The 19,571-nt window shown below is 35.7% G+C and overlaps 1 protein-coding gene across 1 annotated transcript in view; it reads right to left on the reverse strand.

The window, feature by feature from the left end:
- Positions 1–19,571, reverse strand: part of ANOS1 (anosmin 1) — a 229,863-nt gene that overhangs the window by 177,245 nt on the left and 33,047 nt on the right. Inside the window, exon 2 of the mRNA XM_027835293.1 lies at positions 2,757–2,804. Within this exon, the coding sequence (XP_027691094.1) occupies positions 2,757–2,804 (48 nt within the window). The remainder of the gene's footprint in view (positions 1–2,756; positions 2,805–19,571) is intronic.

A 19,571-nucleotide genomic window follows, 5' to 3' on the forward strand; every position in this document is an offset into this window, starting at 1 on the left:
TCTCTCTCTCTCTCTCTCTCTCTCTCTCTCTCTCTCTCTCTCTCTCTCTCTCTCTCTCTCTCTCTCTCCATTTAAGTATGTTCCTATGAGAATTTTGCTATCCTGAAAAATATTTCCCTTAATCTTACTACCACCTGAAACTATACTCCTACTTCTATCCTGCCCTCAATAATAATAACAGTGATTATTGTTCACAAAGCATCTTTAAAAAAAAAAACCACTCCGTGAGAGAGGTAAGTAAAAATGGGCAATGAAGATACAAAAACAAAAATAATCCCTGCCTTCAAGTAGCTTTCATTTCATTGGGGAAAAAAGCAACACTTACACAGATAAGTAGATAGAAAATGTCCAGAACAAACAAAAAGTAGCAAGAGGAAGAGAGAACACTAGCGTCTGAGAAGATAAAGATTGGTTTCCCCTTTAGGATGTGGCATTTAAGCTATCCTTTGTAGGGAAGCCACAAACTCTTTGAGAAGGGGGTGAGACAAGAGAGTCTTCCACTCACAGGGGATATAGCCTGTTTAAAGACACAGGGATGGAAAATGGAATTTTTCTTTATATCTCCAGTTTACTGAAACTTCTCTCTTGAAAATCACCAACACCTCCCAACTGCCATATACAAAAGGCTTTCTTTAGTTTCCTCGCTCTTAATCTCTCTGCAGCTTTTGACACTTCTGACCAATTACTTCAATTACTATCTCCCTTAGCTATAAATATAACATACTTTCCTGATTCTTCTCCTAATTCTCTATCTACTCTTCTGTCTTCACTGACTTCTTATCCCATCCCTAACGTCTTTATATGAATGTTCCTAAAAGTCTATTCTCAAATCCTGTGCTACGCTCTCTACCCTGACAATCTCATTCACTCCCACAGTTTAACCTAGTATCTCTATATAAATATCTTCTAAATATCTTTCTCCAGGCCTGATTTCTCCTCTCAACTCCAGACCTGCATCTCCAAATGCATATCTGCCTGGGTATCCCAGAAGTATCTCAAACTCAGCAAATCTAAAATCACGCTTCTTATCTTTCCTTCTATATGTATCCTTCCTTCTGAATTCATGATTTCTGTCTTCAATACCACTATTCACCTTGTTTCACATGTTTATAAACTTTGGAGTAATACTTTACTCATACCCTCACCTTTACCTTTCAGTTACCAAGTGCTGTTAATTCCACTTCTACAATAGCTCTCAAATCTGTCCTCCCTCTGCCCATCATTTAAAGCCTGATCCAAATACCACTTCCTGGGGCAGCTAGGTATCACAGTGGATAGAGCACTGACCTGAAGTCAGGAGGACCTGAGTTCAAATCCAGCCTCAGACCAAACACTTAACACTTACTAGCTGTGTGACCCTGGGCAAGGCACTTAACCCCAACTGCCTTAAAAAAAAGTTAATAAACAAATATCACTTCCTACATAAAGCCTTTCTTGAACCCTCTGGTCAAGTAACAACCTTCCTCCTCAGGCCTCATGCAGCACTGTTTGCTACTCCTTTAGCATGTAATGTTGCATATTGAAGTTACTGGTATCTCAACATCATTTTTGATTCTAAAAAGTTCCTAAAAGAGCAGTACTTACTTTCTTCTCTTGAACTGAGCTTAGCAAACAATTGATACTCAACAAATTTGGTCTGCATTGTTATTGTTTGTCCTTCATTCTCCAAAGGAGAGATGACATCAGGTGGATGATGTCTTGACTTGCAAGTGAATTGGATTTAAGTGAGGCAGAGCAGTGCAAAGTCAATAGCCTCACTCTCTCCTCCAGGGTCATCTCAGTCCAGTGGCAGGACAAAGGTCAAGAAGACTAGAGATGCAGTGGGAGATGTTGGCCTTTTTAAGCTAAGGTCTTTCCCAAATCTCAGTTTGTCTGAGGCACTGCTCATTCAGGAATGCAAAACTAAATAAGAATTGAGGCAGAAGTTGGCTTAGTTTGTCTTCCATAAAGAATCAATCTGGGTGGGGAAGACCCTTAGACTTTCTGGCCAGAACAGAAACAATGGCTATTTACACTACTCTAAGCCATCAATATGCAAATAATGAGCAATTGAGGTCTGGGCTAGGGCCCATTACAAGCCAATCAGTGAAAGACAGAGAAATCTGGGTTTAAAGACATAGTCTAGTACCTCCATTTGAATCACAATGGGCTTTTATCAAAGCCTGGTTTTTCAGAGCTATATTTCAAAAAATCATAAATGAAAACTCCATGAGACAAAATAGTTCATTGTCCCAGTCTTTTGGGGGAAAAAAAGGTGTGATAGAATAAATAGAGAAGAAAATAAAAACTAGCCCCCAAACCCCAAGATACTTTGCAAAGTATAAGTGATTAAAATTTATGTTCTTTTGGGTGTGACTCCCCACATGGATAGAGGAAGAGAAGGTAGAGGAAGAAGAGGAGGAGGTGGTGGAGGAAATAGAAGCATTGCCCAGCTGGAACTGGCTAGGCCCCCAGGGGCAGCTACTACTAGAATTACACATGCAACCTAAATAAAATGACCCATGTTGAGTTGCAAAGTATATCAAAGAATTCTCTAAAATGGAAAACATACCACAGTATTAAAGTATCAATTAATTTGCCTGAAAATACTTACATTTTATCAAGTGAAATTCAAAATACAAAAACATACTAGGAAAAAAAATTGATTAAAATCAATTATAGGGAAAGATATTATTTAAGGTAATTGATATGTGACACCAGATAATAAAGAAAAAAGGGGAACTACAAAAAGAGCTATATAGTATTAAAGCACATACCTTAGAACACTGTTTATGAGTCTGGCACCATACCAGGGAACCATTGTTCTGAAAAAGAATTAAAATACATGTTTACCCATTAAAAATGTTTTATAAATGTTGATATATTACCCTAAATCACTTGTTAATGAGTCCAAAACAACTTTATAAAAGTAAGGTAAAATTGTCATCATACTAAAGTTTTCCTTGCTTTATTGAGCTGGGTTTTATAAAAGATGGCTTTTAGCAAAGTTAAATGTAAAGCAAATCCTATTTTATTATTGACTTCTTTTGTAAGAGAAGGAGCATAGCACAGAGAGATAGGCTTGGAAGACTTGGATTCAAATCCCACCTCTTGTCATACATGACTTATATGACTCTTAGAGAGTTGCTTAGATCATTGAGAGAGCAAGTGACTTGCTAAGACCTACATTATTAACCTGCAAAAAAGAAGTTCCCTATACTAATGAAATCTCAGGTCTAATCTCTCTTTTTCTTCACAAAAAAAAAAATGGAAGCTATGTTCCTGTAAAGACAATAAACTCCCCTACCACAACCCCCATAAACACTTGGCAATTGTTGAAGAGGGAGGAAAACTATATTGTCTCAACTTAAGCCAAAATTGCAATGCAATCCTCTAACAAGGCTATTTTTACCACAAGTTATAACTTCATATAAAATTTCATATTTTTTTTTACATTTTCCTTTTTTTCATGATTTAAACATCAAAAAAAATGATCATTTCAATGTATAAGGAAGAACAGGAAAGAGGTATTGGCAATGAAACAAAGATTTCTTCTGTGTATGAGTTGAGATGGTTTTAAGTATATATTAAATTTACTCTTAAAATACCAAAACTACCCTGCTGGTCTCTGCCTACTTCTTAACTTCCTTCTGCTCCCTCCTATGTATTTTTCAGTATCTCAATGACACTTTTCTTTCTCTTTCTTTGTATCACTACCACTACTCCCCCACAAAACTCCTCCTAAGAATTCTGCATTCCCAAAATCAAAACCACCATTGTAATCAATCAATAAGCATTTCTTAATCGCTTACTATGTGCCAGTTATTGGGCTAAGAACTGGTGATAAAAAGAAAAAAAGAGAAAACACTGCCTGTCCTAAAGGACCTTACATTCTAAAGGTAAAGACAGCAGGTACATAAATAGGCATATACAAGACACACACAAAGTAGAAATTATATCACCTTGGAAGGGAAGGCACTAGTGGAGGACCAGAAAAAGCCTCCTGCAGAGAGTACCATTTGAACAGAAGGAGCAGGGCTTCTAAGATGTAGTGATGAGATGGTTTGGCAGAAAGCATTGAAAATGCACCAAAGAGATGCAGTAAGCGTAAGGAATAATCTATAGGCCAGTATGGCTAAAGTACAAATAAGAAGTAATACGCAGAAGGGAATAGAGGTTAAGATGATAAGAAGGCACCAGGTTTGAAGGTTTAAATTACAGAAAAGTTTAAATTTGTTTATAGAATAAATAGGGGAAAATTGAATGACTGGAGTGGTAACACACTCAGACTTACAATGGGGAGAAATATGAATCAGGAAGAAACAATTATGAGGCTATTACAATAATAGAGGCAGGAGGTGATGCAAGCCAAGAACACAATACACACAATAACTACAACAATGTAAATGGGAAGAACAACCACAAACTAATAAAAAGTGGCTGCTGAGAAATTGCATAGAAGAATAATCATTGCCCCAAAGAAGAGACATGAGAAGATGCCTTCCCCAATTTTTTTCCAAAAGTGGGAGTTTCAGGAGTGTAGAACATTACATATATTTTCAGATTTTTTTCAATGTATTTATTGATTTTACTGATTTTCTTTTCTCTTCTTATTCTTTTTTTTCTTTAAAAAAAATCTTTGTTATATGGGATGGTCCCCTGAAAGGGAAAGGGAAAGAGAAAGAAAAAGAATGCCAAGAGGAACTTTATCACTTTTTATTATTTTTTTATAATATTTTATTTTTCCCAAAACATGTTAAAACAATTTTTAACATTTGGGTTTTTTAAAGTTTTAAGTTCCAAATTCTATCCCTCTCTCTCTCTCTCTCTCTCTCTCTCTCTCTCTGTCCCTGAGATGGTAAGCAATCTGATATAGGTTATATATGCACAATCATGAAAACACTTCTATATCAGTCATTTTGTCCAAGAAATAAAATTATATTTTAAAAAATAACAAAAGGGCTCCAGATGATCTAAAAAGGGAGGAGGGGAGGAAACACCAGTAAGTTCCTCCATTTAGTCCAGAACTACACAAGAAAATTTCCAAAAGTCTACAGTTGTTCTGAATGTTCAAATGAGAGAGTGATCTCCAGAAGCTAATATAGTTGGGGGAGACTCGAGTATATTATATGAACTGGATGCTGAAGGAAGGGAAGAGTATATAATTGCAGACAATGAAAGAAGGGAAAATGGCTAACAAGCAAGAATGTAATTAGTGACTAAACTGGAGGGTTTGTCTAACAGAGTCATTCCTGAATTATCTATGTGTATAGTTCAGGGGTGGGGAACTTCCAGCCTTAAGGCCACATGTGGCCCTCTATGTCCTCAACTGCAGCCCTTTGACTAGGACTAAAGCTAAAGTACAAACTCATCTACAAAATGGTACAGAGAAATTTTGGAAGAAAGACCAAAAAAAAAAAAAAAACACCAAAAGGAAAGGAAAAAAGTCTTTACAAACTTGCCATGGGACCCAATTAAGCAAAATCATGTGAAGAACATTTACAGATCAAACTGGAAATAGGACAACATCTAGGGTGAAAATGCTTGCAATTTCATTCCATTTCTATAGCAATCTATTCTCATTGTTGATAATATTGAAACTATCACATTGGACTCTTAGGACCCAATGGCCAGTAGAAGAAAATAGAAATGAAACCCAAAAAGATTGATAGGAAAAACTATCACATTGGACCAAGTGCTTCTATTTCAATAATTCAACATTCTATGATTTGGTGATATGATCACGGAAAGTTGCTATGGGTGATACTTTGCTGGGAAGGTCTTCAGGGGAATTCAGCAACTTTCCCAAATCTCTGGTGATGAGTTTCTCAACTAGCTAAGTTGGTATTATGAAAATAGACTTACCAGATTCACATTTGAAGCTTTCCCAATTTAGGTAGGATCTGCTGATGGTACACTGGCATAAGCTTTGAAAACACAGGGTTATGTGGTACCATCATTTGGAGAATGGTTGACCAGAAACTGGTATATGAATGTAATGCAACATTATTGTTCCACAAGATACTGGGGAAGATTCGTATGAACTGATATAGAGTGAAACGAGATGAAACAAGAGAACAATTTATACAATAACACTGTAAAAATGAAAATCTAAAGACAAGAATTTTGATCAACCAAAGTTGGAAATGTCTAAGAATAAAGATTGCAACCACCTCTTGGCAAAGGCGTCAATATGCAGTCAGTCAGCAAACATTTATTAAGGGCTTATTATGTGCCAGGCATTCTGAATTTAATTTAAGAAAGAAGGCAGGAATATCTGCAGGCCTCAATGAGTCATTAGAGTAGTACTTTAGTGGAAGGGACAAAGTATACACAGAAGAAAACAGTGCTGGATGGGCACAATTTTGAAACTGCTTGGGAATCAATGTCAAAATGCAACAAAGTATAAAAAATACCACATGATTATGATGTAGAAAACACATACACACAGTAATACCACTAAAAAAAGGATCTAAGAAGGCATTACATCAACACTGCTGGTTCATATGTTTAATTTCATATTTCTACTACATTTTTATGACAATAATCTACACACATATTGAGTATATTCTGTATGAAAATTGAGAATATCCTGGCTTTCACAGACAATTTCTTATGAAAGAACACATCTTCATAGTTATATAATTTACTGAAAGCCTTAGAGAATACAAGATTCTACTCTGTTTATTGTTTGTTGATTTATTTTAAAGCATTTTATGGCTCTCCTCCAACTGCATGTCTCTCAGGTACATTTTAGGGTCACATCACACAAAATTCTGGGATAGATGCAACACGATAAATAATTCTGTTCAATGATTCTCTAATTAGTGATATCAAAACAGGCATAAAACAAAGAGACCAACGTTTGCCAAAGGCCTCACATGGGATGTCCTGTGCAAAGTCCAAATGCAAAAAGGAATTCATCTAGATGATGAGGTCCTCCAGATGCTCCTATTTGGAGAGAACATTACGCTGATTGCATCAAGTCCTGAAATAACTATAGGACTTAATGAGATCTATAAGCACTTGAAAGAGATTAGCCTAACAATAAGAAAAATCAAATGACTGAAAAACGCTTATTGCCCAGACAAAGAAATGCAACTGGATGGCCAGCCTAGTGAATTAGTCCATCAGTACAAATATCCTGGACAGCATTGCAGATGGACTATGCATTGACCATGCATTGAATCGGGGAAGGGAGCATATTGTATTGTACTTGGAACACTGCAAAGAACTTTCAATGATCCAAAGCTGGTCCCCAGTTCAAAAGCACAGTGTTTCAACACCAATAATGTTACGTGACTTAGTATCGCAAAACACCACAGTTTCCAAGGAATCAAAATTTGATTCTGAAGAATTAAAATTCCAGAGATTCAAAATGCAATGGAAAGATGAACAGTGGGTCCAAGTAGGCTGTAACACATTGCAAAGAATTTATTTGCTGGGGAATGGGGGCTGGTGATAGTAATGTGTGGGTGCATGTGCATGTTTTACATAAGAAACAGGGTAAAATATCTAGTAAATGTATGATTGTAAAGGAGATGAGTCAGTCATGTTACAAGGTAACAGGAACAGCTAGAAAACTACACAGGTATAGAGGGAATGTTTTAAAAAAAGAGATTAAAAACAGAGAAATAAAAGTTTCTAGCTGGAGTAGTCTTCTAAGGAGGATTTATGGGAGAAAATGGATGAAGGTCAGAAAGGATGAGAAGGCATGACATAAGTTGCAATCTGCACCTTTGGAAGTACCTTCATCAATCAAATCACAAATCCATTAAAGAATTTTTTTTTTAAGTTTAGCCTCACAACAACTCTGTGCATAGGCGGGGCAAGTGCGTAGAGAATATAAGTAGAGAAACTGAGACAGAGATAAAATGATTTGTTGTTGTTGTAATAGCATCATGGATGATTTTATGTCTTGCTTAAGGAGGCAAACCAGCCCATCTTCCCCACCATCACCCCTATATGAACACCTAAGTATCAGAAAATGAATTTTCTTGTGGGTAGGATTTCATTGGGGGTAGGTAGGTGGCACGGTGGATAAAAGCATTGGGCCTGGAGTTATATAGACCAGAAAACCAGAGTTTAAACCAGACATTTACTATGTGACCTTGGGCAAGTCGTTTAACCCCTGCTTTCATAAAACTGGAGAATGGCAAACCACTCCAGTATCCTTGCCAAGAAAACTCAATGGACAGTTGGACCACGGGGTCACAAAGAGTCAGTCACAACAGAACAACAACAAGGATTTCATTGATATTAAGTATAGTGGCCAACATGAATAAATCTTTGCATATTAAATTATACTATGAATTCAAGTTTTATATATGGACAGTGACACCTCAAGTATGGAACTGGTGGGGAGAGAAGAGAGAGAAACACAGAAACTCCTTTATGAGGATATCTTATATAACATAAACCAAAAGACCTCATAAATCATGACAAATAGCACTGGCATACAACATACAACAGGGACAATGATTCTAGACAGTTAAGGATCAAGCAAGCACAACAAAAGTACCTGTGGGGACAGTTTTATTTGTAAATGCAACTGAAGGGCCAGCTTTCAGCAAAATTGTTTAAGCAATTTTTTTCTTCATTTCTTTCCACACGCTTAATTTCCCTGTTTACACTCCCTTCCCCTTCCATAGTTGCCAACCTCCTTTCTTATTTGCAGGGGCCCAATTCCAACTTCTTTTTTTTACTCCCATCAAAATAGGGGAAAAGAGGATCTGATATCACTGATTGATTAATTATCTTTAGAGTAGAATGAGTTTCAGTCAGTGTTACACTTCAACAAGGCATTTGCATTTTTAAGCCTTTAATCTTAAATAATAGAATGAAAGGATTTGTTCCTGCTTAAAGGAATTTTCTGCATCAAGGAAGCCTATAAGTATAAATTTCAGAGGGCCCCTCAAATCATAGGCTGTCCTAAGGCAGGGCCTTCAAAAAACAAGTAGAAGGGGTTTTTTTAGAGTAATTGAAGGGGTATGTGAAATGCTCTTCAAACAACTAGACGGCACTGTTGCCTGTAACGAGGTCAGAAGAGATAATGTACAGTCTCTCCCCAAGATGACCCCTTACTCTGAAAAGAAGGATGGTGAGGGAAGCTGCAGTTGCAGCTGTCCAGACCGCTATTCCTTGGAATTCCTGGGCCAACAGAGCTCCTGTCCACTCTGAATAATGTCAAGAATCTGAAGCCAACCCCTCCAGAAAATATTTATCAGAAGTTCTTAACCTGGGGCACCATTAACTTAGTTTTCTTTGTTTTTTCTTTGTATTTTTACTGATTCACAATATAATTGGTTTCCTTTCAACATATATATTTATATTTATACATAGATATAGATATATTCATTTTAAACACTATTCTAAGAAGGAAACCATAGACTTCAGCAGATTAATGAAAAGGTCCATAACACAAAAAAAGATTAAAAACCCCTGACGGCCAGTCAATTCCATCCAGATTTTTTAACTCCTAGGGGCCTCCTTTTACTCCCTAATCTTAATTCAGAGAATTCAGAGAACGCTGGAACTGGAACTTTGCTATCCTCTAAAACAGAGTTGTGAAACTCAAATAGAAACTCAACTAGAAAGCCACTAAATCTTATATAAGGATTCCTGCAGTTGCATGTTGACTTAGAAAACCATATATTAACATTATATATGTTTTATTGTATCCCTAATTACTTTGTTAAATGCTGTTGTGTTGTTGTTCAATCATTTCAGTCTTGTCCAACTCTTTGTGATCTCATCTGGGGTTTTCTTGGTAAAAATACTAGAGTGATTTGCCACTTCCTTCTCCAGCTCATTTTACAGATGGAGAAACCAAGGTAAATAGGCTTACATGACTTGCCAAGGTTCATACAGCTAGTAAGTGTCTGAGGTCTGATTTGAACTTAGGAAGATGAGTCTTCCTGACTCCATGCCCAGTGCTCTATTCACTGAGCCACCTAGCTGTCCCACTTTGTTAAATATTTTCCAATTTTTTTGCTTTTTTGGTGAGGCAATTGGGGTTAAGTGACTTGCCCAAGTCACACAGCTAGTGATTGTTATGTGTCTGAGGTTGGATTTGAACTCAGGTCTTCCTGACTCCAGAGCCTGTGCTCTATCCACTGCGCCACCTAGTTGCCCTGATATTTCCAATTTTAATTTGATTCATCCTGCACATAGGAGTGCTGTGGGCCAAGGCAGGTGGTTGAGTGTTTGACATTTCTGTGCTAAACCAATTTCCTTATTTTATGGATTTAAAAAACAAAAAACACATTATTTTTAGGTGACTTATTGAGTCCATGCAGCTAGCGGATGATGGATCCAGGACCATATTCCTGGATTCTTGCTCCACACCACCACTCCTCTGTTTCTTCTGTTCCAAGATGACCAGGTACACATTTTATTTCCAGGTACATTTCATCTTATTTCAGTTACCATTTAGTGACTTTTTCCTAGATGATAACGCCTCTAGTAATGAAGTTTCTAAGGATAAAATGTGTCATTAGGAAACAATATTTTTTAATTGTTAAAAAAGTCAATGGCGGGGGGAGGGCATCTGTCTGAAAACAATCTCTGGTTACCTACATAGAAACTACCATCACAGATTCATCAAAAGGGGGGTAAATAATGGTACTCCAGCACTGAAAAGCATGGGCTAGGAGGGGCTAATGCCATATTCCAGGTGACTATTATTCCCATGTTTGATATAAAAGATTCTTACCAAGTCTGAAAGCCCATAAGAAAGCTGCAGCTACTTGTAACCAACAGAGATTACTTACAAGGTGAGTGTGTCTCTACTCAAGTAAATCACAAATTCAGCCTGAGATATTGGCTGAACTCTTATTATGTGCCTGGTGGGAGCACTCCAAACCAGTCAAAGAGAGCATACAGGAGGAAAGGAGGGGAAAAAAAAAAAAAACTAAGAAAGACTGTACGGTCAAAGCCTCTGAAACTGGAAAGGAAGATTCAGAAACGCATGATATGAACACACGTGCAAAGTCTAAGGCAAGGGTTTTTAAACTTTTTTTAGGTGATGGACCCTTTTGACAATCAAATGAAGCTCAGAATGTTTCTAAATACATAAAATAAAATACAAAGGAAACTAAATATATTGGAATACAATTATCAAAATGTTTTTGAAAAAGTTTATCAAGTCCAGGTCCCCTTAAGTTCTATTCTTTCAAAATTCCAGATAACACTGGATTTACAAATATAAGCTACAAAAATGCAGGTGGATTGGGTAGTCCCCTGATTCTGACATATTAAATGCTTTTAAAAGAAAAGAAAAAATGATTAAAATAAATTGTCATTATATATTTTACCTCTGCCAAATTAAGTTCATGATTTCTTGTCTAAGAGAATCACCTAATGGAAGTGATGATGTTGAGGTGTCTTCAGTTAAGCTGCTCTGTTTGAGCCAGGTGCTTGGACATTTCACCATGCATTTATTTTGCCCATCTGTAATGCCCTTTGTGAACAGAGAAGGAAATGGAAAAATACAAGGCTCTTTTACATTTCAACATGCTGCCTCAGGGTGGTTCTTAGTCAGATTACAATAACCTTCACCGGGCTAAGCCAATTGACAACAAAAATAAAATATACTACTTTGTTATAAATTCTTGTTCTGGCTCAAGGCCAAAAAAGATAAAGAGTCAATATACGTTAGCAGAGAAAGAAGCTTGCTGCTGGAATCATACTTGTAACCTCCAGGTAGGATCAAGCAGTGAGACTTTTGTAATTATATAAAGATTATATCCTGTATTTTATTGGCTGAACTAGATCAAACATGACCACTAGTCAATCCAACTTTCAAAGAGATTATATAAGTTTATGGAACTGACAACTAACTGTACCAATTCACAACTTCAATCGTGTTTTGTAAGTCACTTTCTATTCCCTTTGATTTTCCTTTAAAGAAAAATAATTCTTCAAAAGCTTAAAGAAAAAAGAATACTTTACTCTTAAGTAATCCACAAAATAAAGAGGAGAGATGTGGAAAAACTAGTTATCAATGCTATCAATGGCCACACAAAAAAAGGCAGTGACCATAAATAGACTTCTACTAAATATTTCATATACTTTTTCTTTCATACAGTCAAATGCAGAGCTGTGGGACATGTGGAATAAGAGACAAAGCCTGCATAGGAGAGAGCATTGGACTTAGTATCAGTGACCCTGGATTTTTATGCCATCTCCAGATGAAAAATAGCTCTAGGACCCTGAGCAAGACATTTAACAGCACTCAAGCAGTACCTTCTACTCATTAGGTTGTCATGAGCAACAAATGATGTGTGTAAAGCTCTTTACAACATAAATGTCAGTTATTATTGGCATTATTATCCCATGCTCATCTTTTTTTTTTCCAATAGGGTTCAGATAGGAATTATTCTGAGACAAGCCCCTATCCTACTATTCTTTTTTATCTAATAGTCTACTGGCAATTCCATAAATGGATAAACTAATTGCTATTTGCAATTGAATGAAAGTAGGTTGTAAGATCTGTAGGCTCATCGATCGGTATAAGGCAACCTAGTTGGTGCAATGGATGGAGCACTGGGCCTAGAATCAAGAAGACATGCATTCAAATCCAGCCTCAGATACTTACTAGGTGTCTGACCTTAGGCAAGTCACTTAACCTCTATTTGCCTCAGTTTCCTCAACCAAAAAATGAGGATAATAATGGCATCTACCTCAGAGTTGTTCAGAAGATCAAATTAGATATTTGTAAATTGCTCAACACTGTGCCTAGCACATAGTACGTGCCGTATAAATGCTTATTTCCTCCCTTTTCCTACAAGTAAAAGAGTAATAATATTCACATCATCCTATTCCCACATGATCTTGATCTCTTCTGCTTACTCTATGTTTTGAAAGCTTTTCATTCCATGGTAGATTTGAGATCACTAATATTTGGTGATATCTATTTAAAATATTGTATTTATTTATGAACTAACATTATGTTCAAAAAATTATGAGCAATAATTCAGTCTGTGATAATGACCTGGTTTCAATATAATTTATTGGTTGATTTCTCCAGGATATTTATATTCATAGTTTAGGATTTGGTCATCTGTCAGTCAGTGAAAGATAGTGAGCTTTTCATATATAATTCTAAATACCTGAGTATTTCTTATCGAGTAGCTAGTAGATGTTAACTTTTTAGAACCTTTAAGAAAGTATTGTCATTTCTATCATTCCCTTACCTAATCTACATTGATCTCTAGGTCCAGGCTCCTTACAGATGAACTTTCTGCAATTCCTGGGGGCAAGGACTAGAACTGCTATTATGAGCAACTCAGTTTTGACAAATCCAATGGTTGTGAGCCTTGACTATTCCTCAACGAAGTGATGTCTGCTTATTCAAAAATTTCAGTAGGTTTTAGACCTGTTCATCAAGTGCTCTTTGAATGTGTTCATCCTTGAGGAACAATTTACACAACAAAAACATTGTAAAGAAAAATATCTTTGAAAGAATTAACAACTCTAGATCAATGCAATGATCAAGCATCTTTCCAGAGAATTGATAATGAAACATGCTACCCACTTTTTGACCATGAATTGACAGACTCAAGGTGCAAAATGAGACATACAATTTTTGGAAATGGCCAATGTGGGAATTTGCTTTGCTTGACTATGCATATTTGTTACAAGGTTGCTTTTTTTTTCTTTTCTCTCCCCTCCCCCCCCTCAATGAAGGAGGCTGGGAGAGAGAGAAGAGTAAGTGCTTGTTAACTAAATAATAATAATAAAGTGAGGGGGCTGAACTAGAAAAAAAATCCCTTCTACCTTTTTGATGAGGAAGTATTATTTTTTCTGTTGTTCACTCATTTCAGTTGTGTCTGACTCTTCCTGATCCTGTTTGGAGTTTTCTCAGCAAAAATACTGGAGTAACAGTTTGCTACTTCCTCCTCTAACTTATTTTGAAAGGAAGAAAATAAGGCAAACAGAGTTGAATTACTTTCCCAGTAAGTGTCTGAGGCTGAATTCGAACTCAGATCTTCCTGTCTCCAGGACCAGTGCTCTAAGTACTATACCACTTACCTACATTCTATAGATTCCGTAAGCCTTAGACCCAATATTTCATTAATATTGTATGGATTTTTGTTAGGCTATTTTCCATTATACTTACAGTTTTCCTGTCTCTGACCACTTATTTGCATATGACCTTAGACAATCCATTTAGATTAGCTGGAACTCAATTTACTTACTTGTAAAATAAGGCAGTTATTTGTAAAATCATCATAAAATCATTATTGTAAAATTAATGATTTCTAAGGTCACTGCCAGCTAGAGACCCAATGAACTCTGAGGACAATCATATGTGTGTGTATGTGTACACATACATGTATACATACATACTCCTAAAATCATAGATGGATACACACACACACACGGAGAGAAAAAAAACATAAGGGAAACATAATTATAGAGGATAGCTTTTAGGACCATGGATCTGGAGCTGAAAGAGACCTTAGTGGTCATCTAGTTCCACCACTTCACTTTACAGTTTAGGAAACTATGTCTCAGAAAGGTTCAAGTTTTAAACCCAAATAGTCCCACCAAAAAGCTAGTTCTCTTTCTGCTTCACCAGTTTCAAACGAATAACAGAGTAACTGGGTCATTGATTAAATAGTGTTTTAAGTAAGGTAGGTTTTACAATGTCACTGCAGGGATTGGTTATTTTGTTAATATTGATGTAACAAAATTATTTGAGCTATGTCTGTACCTATGAAACAAGTCCTAAATAACCCAGTCAATGCTAGTTGTTTTCTTATTTTAAATAAGAATTAAAAATCAGAGGATGAGTAAGAAAAAAAAATGAGTAATAGGTTTCAGTATAAATTATTTGTATGTTGCCTAAAATCATTAAGACAAAAATCCCTCTTTTGTTGTAACTCTTCCTGCTTTAACCTGTTGACTTTCTTATTTTCTCCATTACTGCCCTGTTTAACTTGATATTTATCAATATGCTTGTTGAATCATTGATTGACTACATTTGTTCCAAGGTTAAGAAGACCAAAGTGTGTTTAGTGAAAAGCCAGTAGTCACTTTGGAATAGGGGAACATTCTGCATCCTAGAAAGAGTGAAAGGAGAAAGGGAGGTTTAGGAGAATCCCTTTGAGAGTAGTGGTGTTTGTTACTGGGAAAAATCATTTAATAAAAACACTTCATTACTGATTTGTGAACAGCAGCTCTCTCTGCATCTCCACCCCTTTTTCTTTTACTCAAATGCCAAATTTCCTTGAAATTCATTAAAATTATGGATGCTATTTCTTTTTTAAAAAATTCAGCTTTAGCCCTGTTGCTTTGAGATGACCAACCAGCCCACAATAAAATTGAACAAAAATTGAAAAAAAAACTAGCTGAGTCCTGCAAAAAGTCATCATAGAATAAACAGGAAAATTCTATAATAAATTTGTTACACTAATTGAGGGACACAGAGATAAGCTAATGATCTCTATAGTATAAATTGGGCTCTAAACCTGTGACTATCCTCAAATATGTCCTTAGTCAGTCTTTCACAGAGCCCAATATGCCTTGGTGTCTATCTTAAAATTACTAGCTTATCATCTTTCTTTTAAAATACCCGATAAAGGGGCAGCTAGGTGGCACAGTGGATAGAACACCGGCCCTGAAATCAGGAGTTCAAATCTGGCCTCAGACCAAACACTTGACACTTACTAGCTGTGTGACCCTGGGCAAGTCACTTAACCCCAACTGCCCCCCCCCAAAAAAAACCTGATAAAAGGGAGATGCATAATGATTATTTTATTTCTAAAAATTCATTATTATCATTATACATCTACAAGTCTACCCTATATTATAATTATTTGAGACCATATTCTCATATTTACTAGAATGTAAGCTACTTAAAGGCAAAAACTACATATTGTTCATCTTTAAAACTATCCATATGTTGCTCAGTGCCTTGTATATAGTGGGAAATTCATGACCTACTGTAAAATGAGTCTAGCTGTAGACCTATGATCCTGCATTCATAAATCTGAGGAATCATTATTCAGGAATATGTTCCCCTAAAACAAAACTATGCAATGGCCAGTTTATCTCTAGCTGTTGTCCCTTCTGGCACCCAGAAAATTAACATGGAAGGGTTCCAAACCCTGTGTCTTCTTTTATGCACTCCTGATAACAAGGTATGTCTGCTGTCATGGTTTTCTTTTCCCTTTTGTTTCCAATTAAAATTACCTATCCTAAATCTCAAATACTCTATGTTCCACGGGGTAAACTAATTACTCAGATAAATTATCTACAAATATGGGAGCTTACTTGAGGCCTTCCTCTTTTTTCAGTTAATGAGACTGCATTATGTAGGGTGTGGGTTTGATTCCTACCTCTGGTTTTTATTACCTGTGAGTCCTTTGCCTAAGTTATTTAGTTTTTCTGAACCTCAGTTTCCTTATCTTTAAAACTAGAAAATGGTACAAAAAGCTCACTAGGTACCTTCTCATTTAAATCCTATGATCACATAAGATTTTCATAATATAGCCCCCATTCAGGGACCTTAGATGATAAATACTGTAGGATTTAAGAGAGAGAATAATTTCATGATTATCAAAATAGGAAAAGCTTGCTAAAAAAAAGATTGGAATTAAACAGATCCTTGAAGGGCAGATGGGGTTTGGCTAAGTAATAAAGAAGAGAAAAGATATTATAAGGAAATTAGTATTAGTCCTATAACCTGAATAAGTTGAATGTATAATCTCAATGTGTAATCCAAAAAAAAAAAAAAAAGAACAAAAAGGAAAAAAAAAGGAGGGAACCATCTCTTCAAAAATTTTCATAGCAATATTATATAAAACTATAAAGTAGTGAATACCTAATTGTCCAATGATACAGTAACAGTTTTATACAAATGCATATATGTACAAATATGTGTATTTGTACAATAGAAGATAGAACTATAAAATAGTGGGGACCCAATTGTCCAAAAATAGAGCAATAGTTTTATAGATATGTGTGTATGTTTTTTGCCTGGTTGTACACTGATGTAATGAAATATAATTATGCACTTAAGACCAACTTGTATGAGAAATACAAAGAAATATGGAAAGATCTTAATGAAATAATTCAAAGCCAAAAAGTAGGAGCAGAACAATCAATTACAAAGTAACTAAGATCATATAATGAAAAGCAAAGAAGAATGAAAGAATAAAGAATTCAAATGAGGGCATAGAGGAAGTAGCAAAAATAATGTTATGATAATTTTTGCACTGAAATGAACTATTTTAAATGTATGTAGTTACCAAACAAGTTTGTTTTGATGTTCAATGTTAAGTTTTTAATAAAATATTAAAAAATAAAACCCAAGTCAGCTCTAGCTAGTGTTATTTTGCAGTATACATACACTTTGGGGGAGGGGCAGGGTATATATGCACATGTATATATACAGATATGTAGTTTATAATTTATATGATTTCATCATTATATATTTTCTTTCACAGAAATTTTATATTAATGGTACAATCTATATTTGGGGCTAGTATATATTCGGACCAACCCAATATCAAGAACAAGAGTGCTGCAAGAGTCTGCTTTTTATCCCCCAAAGAACAACTTGATTGGCCTGATTGGAACAGAGCAGAGTCAAGTGTTCATTTTGAGTTGAGATGGAAAAGTAAACTTGAAAAGGTAGATTGGGGCCAGATTGAGAAAGGTCCTGAGGAGTTTGGCAGGCAAATGGGTTTGTACTTTATCCTGCAGGTAATGTGAAACCAGAGAGTAATGGAAATCAGAGGAGACCTGAGATGACAGAAATAAGGAAACTTTCCAACTCCTCCTGGGTGTTAATTTTACAATACAGCTTCATTTAAAGTCTAGTGAATTCCCCAAACATCAAACATACCTCTAAAAAAAGGAACAAAATATATTCCAAGAAAAACGCACATAATTTAGGAAAAACCACCCCCAATACAGTCCCTCTACTCAATTAATGTGAATATTCAAAAGTTGATGGAAACACATTCTAGGGAAATAAGTTAATGAATATGACCTATGGCAACCCATTATGCTCTACTAACATTGCTTTATGGGCCTTTAGCCAAGGATATCTTAAATTAACATTCCATGTGGGAAAGCATTAAATAAAGAAAGAAGTTTCACTACTTATAGCCTCCATTAGACAGATGAGCACAATCAAAGTACTGAAGTGGCAGGTAAGAAGAATTAATACCCTGAGGTTGATTGGGCTAGTGGACAACAAAGGTCTCCACAGAAATTCTAAGTAGCTAAAATATTCTTTTTTGTCCTAATTCATTCTTTAAGATAAAAAAGCTGACATTTTAAAATCTCAATCTTAAATTTCTTTTGTGAGGCTATCTAGGTTATTGGTGAGCATCCTATCGTACACATTTCAAAGGATCATCACACGTATTATTACATCATGCCCCTCCCCCCCAGGAAAAGTGCCGACTAAAGCTTTAAAAGTTGTAAATAATAGCATCAGTAACTGTTTTCAGAATATATCCAAACATTTTATAAATAGTTGTTCTTTAGATAGTTAAATTTAATAGCTAAAATATAAAGTATTGTTTATGTTAGAAACTAAGTGAAGTATTAAAAAAAATTGATTGCCTAAAACAATAGGACCAGCTAAACAATTGAACATATAGAATGAGAGAAACTCTTCATGAATCCCCTGTTTCTTCACCTCTTCTCCTCAATAACAAGCACAAGAAAAATTTACAGATGGGTATAGACTGTGAAAGCAAATAAGCTCAGACATCATTACTATGGCATATTCCCTACAGCTTTGAATTACGTACATTTTCTCATAATACCAGGGTCCTCTCCACCAAAAGTCCACATGTCCATAAGATACGAACATTCATTTAGGGAAGAAACTGGCATATAAAGTGATGGGTATTAACTTATTCATTTGAAAACATTTGTTTCAACTGCATGCGGGGGAAATTTCCTTTATGTGATGAGATAATCAATTCCATGAACAGATTTAATTTCTTTCAGACCTGCTATGTGCAAGGTACTCTCTTGGGTGCTAGGGATACAAAGATGGAAAAGATACTGTCCCTGTCTCTAAGGAAAAGATCTGCAAACTATGGCCTAAAAGGGAAAAGAGGTAAAGAAACAAGGATTCAGAAAGATTTTCTCTTATTCTTTAGGTTCCTTGTGAAACAGCTGTTTAATCTATTGACTTCAGCAATAATTTTTAATACTTAATTTAGTTCTTAACACATTTAATAGATTATATTTTACTTATGAAAGCAGAAGGTTGGATGTCATCCATGAGCTAGTTTGCCAATCCTTGAGTTAGCAGAAATACAATATACATACAAAAGATGTGAAATTAGAATGCAGTAAAATAATTTAGACCCATGTCTTTTGCCTCATAATCTAGTACTCTTTGTACTACATCAGCATGACAGTGTTGCTGATAATCATAGAAAATGGTGCACACACAAATTTTCTACTCAAATTTCCACAAGCTTACAAAATACTACTCTGAAGCAATAGGCCATCACCAAACAGTCTCAGGGAGCAACAAGATGGACCAGAACAGGGAAGACCAGGATCCCCAGATTTGGGTCAAAGCTCTATGTCTAACCATGGAAATAAAACCA

Source organism: Vombatus ursinus, unplaced genomic scaffold (genome assembly GCF_900497805.2).
Source record: "Vombatus ursinus unplaced genomic scaffold, bare-nosed wombat genome assembly UNPS02014814.1, whole genome shotgun sequence".
NCBI lineage: Eukaryota > Metazoa > Chordata > Mammalia > Diprotodontia > Vombatidae > Vombatus > Vombatus ursinus.